We start from the raw sequence: 14,978 nt of genomic DNA on the forward strand, positions 1-14,978 counted from the left end.
GCTCTGCATTTCCTGACTCCTAGGTACATGAGACATGAGAAAAAGACCCTACAAAGCTCAATTGCATCCTATGTAGCCGAACTACACCAAGATATACCTGAGTGGTAGAGGGGTAGTAAAGCTGAGAGTAAAGTCAAGTGAAGCTAATTAAAATACACTTCTAGGAGGCTGGGATTCTTCACCTAGAGGGGGTTTGCACCTGGACCTCGTTAGAAATGCACATTCTCAGGCCCCATCCCCAGACCTACTGGACCAGAAACTCTGGGGGTGGAGCCCAACAATCTGTGTTTTAACAAGCCCACCAGGCGAATCTGCCACCAGCTTGGTCTGAAAACCAAGAAGCTGAAGAATGACAACCCTCCCATGTATTCTTCCCTTTTCAGTCGACCTTTCAGCAGGTCCTTATGAAAAGTCACCACCACCAAAGTCTCCTACCATTACTGAAACAAGTGGGATATTTTATGCCCACATAACGCATTGATAGAGTCTGCAAAGTATAGGGTTCTAACGCAAGTGAAAACTCTACTCAAGCCCTCTTCATCCAACTTAGAAAAATGTGGCCCCAAACTGGATCCTCATTTGCACTTTAACATTTTTAAAAAACAATTGCAGGAAATAGCATTATATGTTAAGACCTGGGCAAAGAGACAATCTGTCCAGTGCTAGACAGGTATAGAAACTAGGAGAAGATACCAAAGAAGAACCTGGAGCCCCCTGACAAAAGGCTGCCTGCCCCCTGAGGGTGCCAACTCCACCAAGTCCAGAGGGACAGAAACCCCCCATGCTGTTGGGTGATGAAAACGTTGTGGAACTAGGTCGTAGTGATAGTTGCACAACTTTGTGTATACACTAAAGACCACTGAATTGTACACTTTAAAAATAAATAAATGGATGATTAACAGTAAAAAACACATAATAAACTCCCAAGCCTACCTGAAGGTCCTGCACTCCCAAACAACTCTGAAACCAACAGCGCTTTCTAGCCTCCAAACTGGAGACCTGGGTTTAAGACAAATCTTTAAAGATCACTTAGCACAACCACTGAAGACTCAAGGAAGCTAGGCAGGTGTCTTACCTAACACTCAGCTGACTGGCAGCAGAGCCAGGACCACCTGTTTCTAACTACCAGTTCTGTATCTTTTCCAATATATCAGTAGTCCTTGGGTGCGCTAAGAAAGTTTTAATTTCACATCTTAACTTAATTTATGATCTGAAAAAGTAAAACCTATAACAAATATATTCTAACACACAAATTCATTGCTCAAGTTTGTCATCTGTGATTACAATTGCCTGGGTACTCAGTAGTGTCATTTAAGTTGTTCTTGGACTAACGAGAAAAACCAGAAGAGAACTTAAGACTAAATCATATACTTGTGCCAAGGCCTAATGACAGACTTATAGAAATGCTTGCTGAGCAAAAAATGGCTTCTGAATAGTTCACTGGGGGACAGTGGTGGGGTAAGTGCAGGGCATATGATAGTTCCACATGCCAAATTCCAAAGAACCTGCCTGAGGACAGTCAGTATTACATTCATGCTGCAAGAGTCAATTTCCTTTTGGCAAAACATCATCCATCACATTTAACTAACGCTGTTAATATAAATTTTATTAGTTTTGTGGTTTCTTTTTATGTAATATATATATCTGAGTTTTATATTTACAAAAGAACTCCAAGAATTAAGAAATATGTACTGAGTTTTTTGTATTTTTACATATTTCATTCATTCAACAAATATTTACTGAACACTGACTATGGGCCCACTATTCTCCTAAGCGCTACATTTTGAAGTACTATTATAATAAAAGTAGTTTAGGTGAAAACTGAGGGGAGTCTGCAGGAATTTTCTTCCTTTAAAGAAAAATTTAACATCTTACTCAGATTTTATACACATTACTCCACTCTCTGCAGGTTAAGATTTGCTTCTCTTACCATTCCTGGGAGCCAAATCTACCTGTATTCATCTCTCTTCACCTGTCTTCCCCCGCTGACATGGAATGACATGTGTCCGCAGCATTTCAATACCTCTGCTCTCTCTCGGCTACAACCAATGCTACACTGATAGAGGCTTTCTGAGAAAGGGGCGTGTGCTCACTTGGATTTTGGTATCCATTTATCTCACTTCATACTACTAAGTTAAACAGAGGAATTAGAGTTGACCCAATTGCTACAAAATTATAATATTTAATTTGAAATTTGGCAACATATATTGTATTCAAAAATCAAATGGTGTCACTCTTAAAACTTGGCTCTCTGTGGTGCTGTTCATATCTGCATTTTCCTATTTGCGACTTAACCAGAAAAGCTCTGCCTGGACTCAGAGAACATCTGGGACCATTCAAACCCTTAGCACTGCCAAAAGCTAAAGAAAACAAAGCCCTACCTCAGGGCTAACTGACTTTCCGAATCTTCAAGGCCAAAATCTCTCACTCGCCTTTATAATCAGAGTATAAAAATGCTTTTCAGTTTAGCTCACATTTTGGAAGTTTGAAGAGTTCTATGTGATCCCCAAAAGAGTGGGTCTATATTTCAAAAAGACATAAATAAATACACTAGCAAAACCAATCACTGAAAAAATTACAGCCCCATCTATGACTTTATAAGTTATACAAAGAGAAAAATTAAAAATACAAAAACCACTCAAGAATATACGCCTACACAGAAAAAATTAAAGAAATTTTTAAAAGGTGGCTTCTTGTCAAAACAAAATAACTGAAATGAAATTTAAAAATTCTCACAGTCTTAAAATCCAATTTTCTTACTTGAATGTAAGAAGTTGGGGAAAAAAAAGTATTCACGATTTAAAAGGGTAACTCTCTCCCTATAAAAAGCAGGATACTCAGGGGTCTTTTTTTCTTCCGGTTCTTTGGTATGGCTTAGAATGTATCAGTGGAGATCTGTGCCGCTCTCTACCATAGACATTTTTCCCATTTAAAAAATGCATTTTATACGAAAGTCTCTGAAGCTACCACCAACTAAAGAACTTTGATGCAACTTTTTTTTAAGATCAGTATAAACTACAGTTCTATTTTGTTTGCTCACTCTAGAGAAGTTTTGTAGTACAGGAAAAACAAAAGAAAAAGCATTAACAGTTCAAAAATAGCACACAAAAATGATCTGAACATATTTAAGGAGAACATTTTCATTATAAAAGGTTCGTGGGGCTGCATTAGTTTGGCTTTGGAAGAATGCCATCTGAAATCCAGATCCGGCAACTGGGGAAAGCCATAGTTATATTTTAAGTCAAAAAGCTAATTAATGACTAAACAAAAGAAATTTCAGTCTGGACAACATATATGGAGTACTAATATGTGTAATTATGAAGTAGTCATTTATGCAATCAGAAAGTTGCATTAGCATAATTATTTCTGGCTCTGGGCCTTAAAAATATTAACTTAACATGCAGAAACCTTATAATAGTTCACCTAATGAAGATGTGAATACCAAACTGATTATGAAATAAGAGTTGGTTCTTTAACAAATGTACTTTGCGTTTAATGCATTCTCTTCTGCCCTGGATATAAAAATCAAGCCCAACCCTCAAGTTAAGCACAGGTATAAAATTTCTACTTTTAATGTATTTTCTTCATTATCCAGATGCCACATCTTAATATTCATTATTAAGAATCAAATCTACTTCCCTAAGAAATGAGTGTTTGCTACTTTTAAAAAAAATCTTTTCACAAAAATACATTAAGTCTCTGTACAATACTTAAAAGTGCAAATGAATAAACAAGCCAGACAATTCTATAAAACAAAAGGATTAGAAGTCACTAAATAGCACAAGCTCTTGGGAAAGTCTATTTGAAATGGTTCTTTGGGACAGAAATGTACAGAGCATGGGTTCCAAAGTTCACTACTTTTCAGCACATTATTTAACATCTCCCTGGCTTAAGTTTCCTCATCTATAATATGAAGATAATCACATAACCTATGTCACAGGATTAATTCAAGGAGTAAACGTGATTATCCATGCACAATGACCAGCACACAGTAGATGGCCAATAAACGTGAGGTGCCATAAATTACTGCTATCATCCTCCTCATGTCCTTTTTATCATCTTCAGAAGAGGGGAAAGGGTGTTTGTGGTTGAGAAAGCATAATCTAAAATTGATTTATTTTTAGATACAATATTTACCTTGCAAATGCAAACAACATTCAAGAAGAGCAGGAGGATTTACCTATTCCAATGAGTTAGAAAAGGTTAAAAGTAGCTTAACTACACCCTAAGATCTCTCATCTTCTAATAGTCCTCCTTTTTAGTGACTCCCAGTTTCACCAAATATTTGCTTATGAACCCACAATACTAATCCTATATTAACTCTTTTTAATCCAAAACTAAATTACAGAATGGATTTGCTGAGTACACTAATGTGGTTAAGAGTTATGGGTCTTTGGGGTAAGCCCGGTGGCCAAGTGGTTAAGTTCACGCACTCCCCTTCAGCGGCCCAGGGTTTTGCCGCTTTGGATCCTGGGTGCAGACATGGCACTGCTCATCAGGCTAAGCTGAGGCGGCATCCCACATGCCACAGCTAGAAGCACCCACAACTAAAAATATACAGCTATGTACCGGGGGGCTTTGGGGAGAAAAAGGAAAAATAAAATCTTTAAGAAAAAAAAAAGAGTTATGAGTCTTTGATTAAAAGCCTAGACAACAGACAAGAGAATCAATGTTCCCAACAATTAATAAGCAACAAAGAAGAAATTAAGCTCAGAGACAGGCCCTATCAAGTGTGCTACCTTGACCAAATTATTTAACCACTCTTTACCAACACTCCCTAATCTGTAAAAGGAAATATTACACATCTTGTAATGTTATTATAAGGCTTAAAAATAATTACATATAGTACCCAGTCACTACCAAAGAACAGGTGCTCAATAAATGGCAGCATTTGAATAGGCACAATCTCACTCTCCCTCTTTCGACAAATATAAACACACAGTATAAAAGCTGGGTTTTCTCAAATAATCACAAATATTACAACACATATCCAAGTAAAAGAATTTCTTAAAAGCAAAGAGGAGTCACATTATATCCAGGAATTCAACTGTACACACCAAGCAGAGACAGAGAGAGAGAGAACATGAGAGACAGAGAAAGATGACAGTTGACATCTCCTACCGGGGAACTCGGGCCGCTAGTCTACTTTGCAAACATATGCTGTGCAGAGAGTGAGATGGAAAACAAGAAGCGGCTGTGCTCTCAACTGCTCTCATTTTCACATGCCTCTCCCAGTGAGAGTGCCTTGTCCCAGTGAGTGGGATCTAAAGAAATGTAGTTCTTGGACAACACAGCTCCTAAATACAAGCCAACTACTTCATGTGGTCCTCCACCAAAACACAGCAATTTATTCCAACTCTAGAGGGAAGATGGGCCCTTAATAATGGCAGTATGACTAAACTTTACTCTATGAGGGATTCAAGATATTTCATGAGCAATTCTGACTTAAACGTGACTGGCTTACGTAGGACAAACAGCCCCAGTGAGAGACAAGCCCACTATAGCATGTTTCCTTCCGGTTTTAGTGTCAACATGAAGGATGACAGGCTGAAGAACATGGGAAAATGCCAATACCCAGCAAGATCAAAAAGCTAAGTGCTTTAATAGGAGCACTGATTGTTTTGGTCCTATTATCTAAGCCAGTTACCAAAAAAATGACAGGTTACCATCACCATTAACACTTTACAGAATTAACAATTTCGAATATAAGTCTTCTGCTGTCACTCTCAGATTTTCCTATTCTTCCTAAAGCCAAAAATAAACACGAATAAAGCACCAATGTCCTCTACACAGAAATATGGGCCAATCTTTAAATTCAGTTTTCCCACAAGACTTTTTTTAAGTCTTGGGCTGACAGATTACTGAGAGAACAACTCTTCACAAGGAAAAAGGGTGTGCGCCTTCCCTGCCAGCTGAGCTACCCTCTGCTGCTTCCCTTCATCCTGGAACACACATTCTTCTATCTCTGTCTTCAGCAGTAGTGAGAGCTTACACAAACAATCCATACTTCTCAGAACCCCAATTTCACAGTTCACCAGGCAAAGAGGAGAATGCAGTTTCCTCTCTTTGGACTTGAACTTTAGCAACACTGTGACCCAAAACCAGTGGTTTCCAAGGGGGTACATGTACTAGGGTCCAGGAAGAAAATACAGAACTTCTTATTTTCCTTTTAATCTTGTCCTCTGTAAAAATTCTTTATTGGGTGTTTTATAACGTATCTAAAATATTAGTAAAGTGGAACATGTGAACAGTTTAGAGGTAAATAAATATGTGGAAGTTGAAGGGCTGTGCTCAAAAGTTCCAAAAAAGTACTGAAACCACTCATCTAAATAATCTACCAACTAAATTTCTGACAGTTACCTCCAGCTTTATGAGACTCTTAAGAGCATCGATTTTAATTCATTAAGCAATTGCTGTTTCAAATGTAATTTCAAATCATAACTAAAATAAATTGCCAATTTCATACAAAATATAATATTGAAAAAATATGTACCTATTATGTGTTTTGTCACATTTATAAATAAACTGGAGCTAATGTATAATAATATGGTATCAAATTCATTTTTCAGGGAACACTAAGAAACATACTGAGTTTTTAAATAATTCATGACATAGTTGTGACCTAGTGAATGGCTCCCAAACCCTATTATTTTGCTGATAGAGTAATGGTCTATGATTAAGACTAATTTTCAGCATATTCACTTTGTTTTCATGTCTAAAATGCTTGAAATAGTTAATAAATGAGATTAAAACAATAAGCCTCTAAACTACCTAACGTTTGTCAAAGCAAAAGTATTCCGTCTGAAGGGGAAATATGATTTATGCAAATAATCAAAATATACATACCTTAAAAGAAATGTAAGATCAGTTGAGACAAGGTAACAAAGCTATGAGATTCTAGTTAGTATTTAAATCTGTAAGTTGGGATAAGTAAAGAAACTTTCATCCATATAACTTCTTACAACTCAAAGCAAAAGCATTCTAAGTCAAGAAGTTAGAGCAAAATAATCTAGAAAAAATAAAGGTAAATAGGCAGCACTATTTTGTTCTTGTGTCTTTTAACAAAACTGAGTGCCCAATACAGGGTAGGGTGTTACATTTAACTTAACTTGGAAGTCATTGTTGAACCAGCAACACGAACTGATTTAGACCAACTTTGCAAAACCAGTAACCCCAGCTATTTGAATTAAAGGAATATAATTCCCAAATTGATGGACACATACCCAATTCTCATCACCACACTAAATGGGTATTACCCTAAAGTGAAATATTCAGATTTCTAAATAAAAAAGATGAGAAAGCAATCCACCCCTAAAATTTAATACCCCCAGATTAAGATTTGCCAAAAAAGGAAGCATCATCCAAAAAAGATAAACTTTTTATTCATTCTCCTTCATGAATCTTTTTTCTAACTGGATGCCACATACAGAATCTACTATACAGCCTTCACTCAATAAAAATTCCTATCATTAAGGTAAACCAGTTAATTCGCCATGCAAATTTTCTTCATCAGAGAGGACTAAGAGTTGTTGTGCTAATAAGAAGCCTGCCCTCCCCAATTCTACAGAAGCTTTACACTGTCAAGACATTGTATGCTCTATGGAACATTGGGACTGTATCTTTATTAATTTAGACAACATAAGAACTAATGTTTAATTGAGATGCAGAGTTAACCACCAAATGCAAGATGCCAAAATGCAAGAAAATACAAACATAGAAACTCATGCTACCTTAGTAAGACAGCGTGCACATTTTCTGTTTTTCAGTGTAAGCCAAGCAGATCAGAGATAGATCAAGAAACATGTTGGTTTCTGTCAAATCCAGGTTAAATACTCTTTTCATTTACAATTTCCTAGTTCAATATTTTGAATTTAAAGCTAATATAAAGTAGTACTATACAAAATGACCTAACAAGTTTGCCCTTAAAAAAATTATACCCCTAAAAATAGAAATTTATCTACCTCATTAGTGTTCCAACGGTGCCTCTCTTTGGGTAAACTTGAACATTTCGGCAGACATTCAAGCAGCTTTTTCGGTAAAAAGATTTTTACATGACTACTATTGCTGTTCCCATGATCATCTATAAAGAAGAAAACAATAAATTCAGAGAAAATAATAGAGAAAATCTCCTTTTACGTATACTGGCAAGGTCAGAAACAGCAGCTCAGTTTAGTCACTGTGAGACCTAGAGCATCACTCCTCTGAGTTAACAATCCTCATCTGCACACTTATCAGAGAGATGGCAGCGGGAATCTGGTCAAGAGGCTCTAAACTAAGATCCAGCTTTTGCTCCAGGATAAGCCAGTGAACAGGGACTATCCCAGCAGCTGCCCATAATCAGAATGTTACTTTTAAAGGTTCCCATGAAGTACAACAAAATTGCAAAATAATTTAACCTAACAAAAGTCAGAAATCTTCTATTAACCAGTTGAAAAAGTTCTTAAGTTTTTTAAGGAAGAAGAATGATAATAAAATATGACTTACTCATAAATTAATACTGCTTCATCCCCTAGAATACAAATGAGACTTACCCTTTCAAAAACAAATTACAAATTTCATAAATATAAGGAACTTAAACCTGCCATTAGCTACCTAGGTAATACAGAGGCTGGCCTTTCTAGCCTAAACCTAACAACATATCATTTTAATTAACTTGATTTACATATACATATAACTAATGTATTTCATCAAACTGTAACTCTTCTAAACTAGAAAGAGAAAAGTTCATTACTTTCATACTAGATGGTATGTCTAACTACCTGATAATCAGTCTCCATGATATTTTCTAGAATGGATTTCCTTTATGTTTTGTTTCATTCATTTATTTATTTACATATCATTTTTTGTTTCTCTGCTGTAACAAAGTCCCTTTGCTGGGCTCAAAATTTCTTGCCAGTTTTGGCACATTTAGGTCAAAGCTTCAAATAACTCCAATTTTTTTTAATACTAAAACGAAGTCCCAATATCTAAAGGGTGCAATGCATAAGCAGGTACCAAGGAGGTTATGCATTGCACCCTTTAGATACATAAAAATACTGAAGACTGAATTTGCTCCAGAAAGTCACAGTTGAAATAATTTATTCTGGTACTAACAGGGTATAATAAAAACACTGAACTCCAAGGCAAGAGTACAGCATTCTGGCCCAGTTCTGCTACTTTCTAATTGTGTGACCTTGGGTAAGTTACTTAATATTTTCAGTTTTCCCAAATCAAGGAGAATCAGATAATTCCTAATTCTCCTCTAGGCATAAATCTCTACAGAATTGACTGCTATTCAATAACTTAAAATGTCTTACAATTAAACAACCTTATATAAGCATACAGGTATTAGTTAATAATATTAAAAATGAAATACAAGATATTTTTCCAATCATTTACTATAATTTTGTTTAGCATGGTCTATTTTTTTGAACACGTGAAAAACATAAAAGAATAAAAAATATTTTTTACGTTTACAATAAAATCCTCTCCAAACATTTTTCATTTGATTAACACATTTCTTCTCAAGGAAAAAGATCTTAACAAGAAAATATTGGGCATAGAAATAAAGTCTAAGAAAATTTACTACATCATACGGAAATATTTTATAGAGAAGACCTTCTGAGTTTTAGCATACTAAATCTTTTTTGGTCCATGAACTATACAACCAATTGAATTATAATGCCCATCCGCTATTTCTATAAGGAGTATTAAAACTTCAAAAACTTAAAAACTGTTTTAAGAATCCAGAAATTTTAATTTAATAGCAAAATAAAATTAAACTTTTAAAAATCATGCTTTGAAACCAAAAAAGACGTGTTCAACTAAAAATTCATAGAAAGTTCTGTATTAATTACACACTATAAAACCTTTGTAATTGTATGTGCTTATGCATGCTCTCTGCACTTCATCATCCCAAGGGAGGCACCATGGACCATAAAACTTTAAAGCACAGAATCCCAAATCACATGAGCCTTTACCTCCCTTCTCTCTTCCCCTAAAGTGATTTTATTCTCATTTTTAAAAATCTCCCATGCTGTGTACAATTTTGAAAGTAGAGGTAAAATTTTAACATCTATACTCAATTCAAATATTCACCATATACAGGTTGCCTTTTATGAAAACAGTACTATGCTAGGTGCATCAATGGGTTTACTCTGAACTGTATATGACTAGTCATATCTCTGAGAAAACTATTTAAAGCACAATTTTGAATAATCAACAGAATATAAATTTCTATATTTGTGGTCACCACGTTATATTAATTATCTCTGTTTTTAGCCTCCTTGAGGAACCCAGCTGTCATGTCACATATAAAGCATACATCTGTATGTATGTGTATGTATATTCATATGTGTGTATGTGTGTGTGTGTGTGTGTGTGTAGAGAATACTCTTCTCAACAGCACAACTAACTGCTATAGAAAAGGCTTCTGTCTTCCACTCTGACACCAAACCAGGCAGTGGAGAATCGGCCTAAAGGCTTTTAAAGAGGAAAAGGAGAACGGCTGTAGCACTGTCTCAAACAAGTTTCTAAATATAACACCTTATGGAGATGTGCAGCCATGAGTTCAAAAGGAATAAGAGTATGACAGGCCAATGGGTCCCCCTTAATCAGTTTTTAAACTGCTGTTTCCAGAATTTTAGGTTTATGCTGAATATAAATTGGATGTTTTTAAGAAACATGACAATGGGTAAATTTTCCCACTGTGCATTATGAAGATGGCAATTTTAATACTAGGAAAAGAATATTAGGAACTCAGGCAAAATGTTAAAACTCATATATTCTAATTTCAGTTTTCCCAGTAAAAGTGATAAAGAGTAACTTTGTTTTCACCTTGGAAAAGAACTGCTCACATGGCTACATTGCATAAAATTGTGTTTTTTTAATTAAAAGCTGCTTTTTAATGTTTTTGGAATAAATACAAATGATATAATAATTTGATAAATACATGTGGCAGTTTTTAAGTCCTTGTCTTAGTACAAGGATTATAACAGTATCTTGCGTCAACAGTGAAAGTAAGGTATACACTGGTTTCAACCACATCTCAGCATTTAATCCAAATAGATAAACTCTGACACTGCAAAATCGAAGTGTCAACCAAATACAGTAAAACATTTCATTATCATTATCTAGCAAAATATGCATGTATGATATATGACTTTACAAAATAATTTTCTAACCTACTTCACAATAAAAACAACTAGTGAAGCTCTTGAAATTGACAGATGATATGTCTGGCTGACAGCTATAATTCTAGAGAATGAACCATCCTTTCCAGTCAACCTTCAAATATTTTCCAAATAATAATTTTAGAGGCACAGTATAATTTAACTAAACTTTCTAAAATGTATAAAAATGCTCATTCATTTAATTAAGGAAAAAGTAGAATTCTTGTTTTCATGTTTTATTCCTAAAAATTGAGATTCACATTGCCAAATCCTTTATGTAAATCCAAGGAAATGTATTTGACCTCTTCCCTGGAATACACTGTTGACTTCTGCAAGGTAAATTATAACTATATAACTCTAACCTGGAACTGATGTGCCCATTTTGATTCATAATTAATAAAAATTAAATAATTCTTGGTTCTGTGAATAATTATGAACACTGTTATTCAATCAACTTGATTATGATTAATCGCTCAACCTCTAAACCAACTGTTCAAAATAAGTTGGTATAACCGTATACCAAATTGTTAAATCTTACTGGGAATATATTTGATCAACAACTTGGAGTGGTAAAATGAAAAGGAAGCTCTACAATTTTCTGTTTAGCTCTAATTGTTATGTACTTAGATTAATTAGTAGGATAGGAACTGAATCAGGAAAACATAAGCACATATTGTGATATTCAAGTCAGCAGAGGGCTCACAGCAGCAAATATTGCCACTACGAACCTAAGACCTTCAAATTATTATTCATCCAAAATAAATATTAATTAAGCACCAACTATATGAAAGCATTGGTATGATTTCTCTTTATTCTTTTCCAAAGAAATTCTCCAAAAGGAATTAAGCTCAGTTGTAATTATCCAAAAGATTTTTTAAGGTTAAAAAACAAAAATAATTTTTTTAATAGAAAACATAATTACTTTTGCTATTTAACAATTTCTTTTCTCTTCTTAAGAGTGTGTGATCATCAAATCTCACCATTTCCATTTTCAGGGGACCCAGATTTACCCTCTCCCTGTCAATCATATTACCAAATCTCTGGACCAGGTTTAGGTCAACTCATAACTCAGGATCAATAAACTTCTTACTATTTATCCGCATGTACGTTTTCAATCTAAAAATACATGGGTGGGGCAGGTGAAGTGGGAGCACAGAAACCTTGCAATCGATTGCTTCAATTTGAGTTTGAGGGCATCCTCTCCTGCTTCATTCCATTCAATTTCAATTTGATCTACATATGATCAAGTAAATTTATTTTCTACTATTTATTAGAGAGTAAATATTTGTGGGACTCTATATCAGGCATCCAGAAAGGATTTTACATTGCGCTCTCTCATTTAATCCTCACAATTACCCATCAGAACATAACTACCCCCATTTTACAGATGAAGAACCTGAGGTTTAGATTAATTTGCCTCAGAGCCACATCTAGTAAGTGGCTCAAATGGGATTCAAACACATCCTGTGGCTTTTCCCACAATACCACACAGCTCCTACTCTACCTCACCTGGAACTGGACACTGGAATTATAGAGCTGTTGTATTAGTATCTAACATTTGCAGAGAGCTTTGAATTTTCCATGTGATTAAATGCTTTGCCTTTTTTAACCCTCACAGAAACGTTACGACAGGAGTATTATATTGCTATCCCCAGAAGGATTAAGTAACTCATCTAAGATCACACAGCAAGTTAAAGGCAGAACCCAGGTCTTCTAAGTCCTGGTCACAGGCTATTTCCACTGCACTACGGTGATGGAATTACTCTCACTGCCAAGCCCACCCCTTCCTGTAAGTTAAAAGCTTTTCGAATCCTACCTTCTATAGGTGGCACGGTGTTGAGAACACAGTAGGTGCTAGTTCCGCAGAATACACTTTGGGAAACGCTCTAAGGAAACAGAAAATAAAATGTAAAACTAATCTTTGAAAAAGATATATACTGGCTCTTCTGTGATATTCCTGCCAAAGATGCAAAACCTGAATCTAATCATGAGGAAACATCAGACAAATCCAAATTGAGGAACATTCCACAAAGTGACTGGCCTGTAATCTTCAAGAGCATCAAAGTCATGAAAGTCAAAAAGGCCCGAGAACTGTTCTGTATTAAAGAAGACTGAAAAGACAACCGATGCAACCCCGGGTTCTGGGTGGACCGTTTTCTATAAAGGTCACCACTGGGCCAACTGGTACAAGTGGACTGGCATCTGAGGATTAGACAGTACAAACGTCTCAGTGTTAATTTCCTGATTTTGATTACTGTATTGTGGTTATGGAGGAGACTGTTCGTGTTTGCAGGAAATACACCAAGTATCTGAGGGTGATGAGACGTACTGGCAACTTATTCTCACATAGTTGGGGGAAAAAGTTCTTTGCACTACCCCTGCAATTTTTCTGTAGGCATAAATGTGTCTCAAAATTTAAAAATACATGTGTGTGAAAAAAATATATACTGGTGAACATCTATTTCTTGTATAACATTTTTAAATTAGGGAGTGTATGTGCTTTACATATAGCAAATTTTTACTAAGAAAAACCAATGCTATATTCATTTTGCAGTTCAGTCAATGCTCAATGACATTATTAACCATTTCCAAACCGTACGCCCAAGATCCAACTCATCAAAATACTCTACTGAGTCCCGACTAACATACGGCAGGCGTAATAAGTCAGGAAGAAGTTGGAAGACCATGTCTCCGCTCTCAGGATGCTTCATGTAGATAAAATTAAAGTGTTCATATAAAACCTACACAACGGTAACTTTAAAAAAAAAGAAAAAGAAAATTTCTTTGACTCTTGCCAGCCAATTACTTTCCAATCATAAGAATATCCTTTTTGTTAAGTTGCAGTATTAAATAAATTTTTATATTATTCATCTTTCATTATAAACCATATATTTATATACTCAGAAAACCAAGGATAGTTTATGAGTTCAACAACCACTCTCAATAGTTTATATTTAAATACAAAAAGCTCAGTTCTCCCACTTACTAGCTGTCCTTGGGAAGTAATTTAACCTTTCTCTATTACTCTGTTCAAAGAAGTAGAGATGATACCTCTCTATCCTAACTCCTAGGGTTGTTGGGAGAATTACAGGGGATATTGCATACAAAGTGCTTTAAATACAAAACCATCACGCAAATGCAAAATGCTATCATCATTACGGTTAATAAGGATAATCTCTAACAATGTTAACATGTTCTAAGAACAAACAGGATTGCCTGAGTTTTGTGTGTCAAAAGTGTTGAAATCTGACTAAACTTGACTTCTATGAATTTTTAATTTTCCTCTCCCTTAACATCCGTGATAAGTACTTCACACATAATAAGTCCTTCTCCACAATGTGACTCCTAGCTACCAGGATAACCATCAACTCCCTAATTATTTATTTTCTGTTTCAGTAAGTTCTTGTTCCAGGACTTTTACTGTCCTTCTTCTACTTGATTTAATCAACAGCAATAACTATTGATTAGCAACCTGTGGCAGCATCTGTAGTAACAACCTGTGTAACATCTGGGCCCAAGGATTCTCCCTATAAACTATGGACCAACTTCATAATTCATATATCCTTTGGAAAATTCAACAGTAGTTCCTTCCCATGACGAGGAGCATGGAATTACAGCACATCGTGAAAAGTGGCTGATGTCAAGTCAGCAGTACTCTTACTTCATGAAACAGCTATACAAGTTGCCAGCAAGAGCATTCCAACCACATTAATGCAACATCTCACCTTAACATAGTTTCTGAATTGAAACTTAAAATTTTATGATGTCAAAAAGAAAGTCTTACACTCAAGGCTGAACATTTTATGGCTTCCTATTACCAAAAACAGC

At 35.4% G+C, this 14,978-nt stretch overlaps 1 protein-coding gene across 43 annotated transcripts in view; it reads right to left on the minus strand.

Annotated features, from left to right (window-relative positions):
* CAMTA1 (calmodulin binding transcription activator 1) overlaps positions 1 to 14,978 on the minus strand; it is an 850,910-nt gene that overhangs the window by 807,603 nt on the left and 28,329 nt on the right. For 30 of the 43 annotated variants that reach the window (XM_070261026.1, XM_070261005.1, XM_070261025.1 and 27 more), the window contains 2 exons: positions 12,967 to 13,036; positions 7,962 to 8,080 (listed from right to left, as the gene is read on the minus strand). In XM_070261026.1, the coding sequence (XP_070117127.1) occupies positions 7,962 to 8,080; positions 12,967 to 13,036 (189 nt within the window). The remainder of the gene's footprint in view (positions 1 to 7,961; positions 8,081 to 12,966; positions 13,037 to 14,978) is intronic. The other 13 variants (XM_070261036.1, XM_070261038.1, XM_070261037.1 and 10 more) reach the window with 1 other exon arrangement.

Source organism: Equus caballus, chromosome 2, assembly GCF_041296265.1.
Source record: "Equus caballus isolate H_3958 breed thoroughbred chromosome 2, TB-T2T, whole genome shotgun sequence".
Taxonomy (NCBI): domain Eukaryota; kingdom Metazoa; phylum Chordata; class Mammalia; order Perissodactyla; family Equidae; genus Equus; species Equus caballus.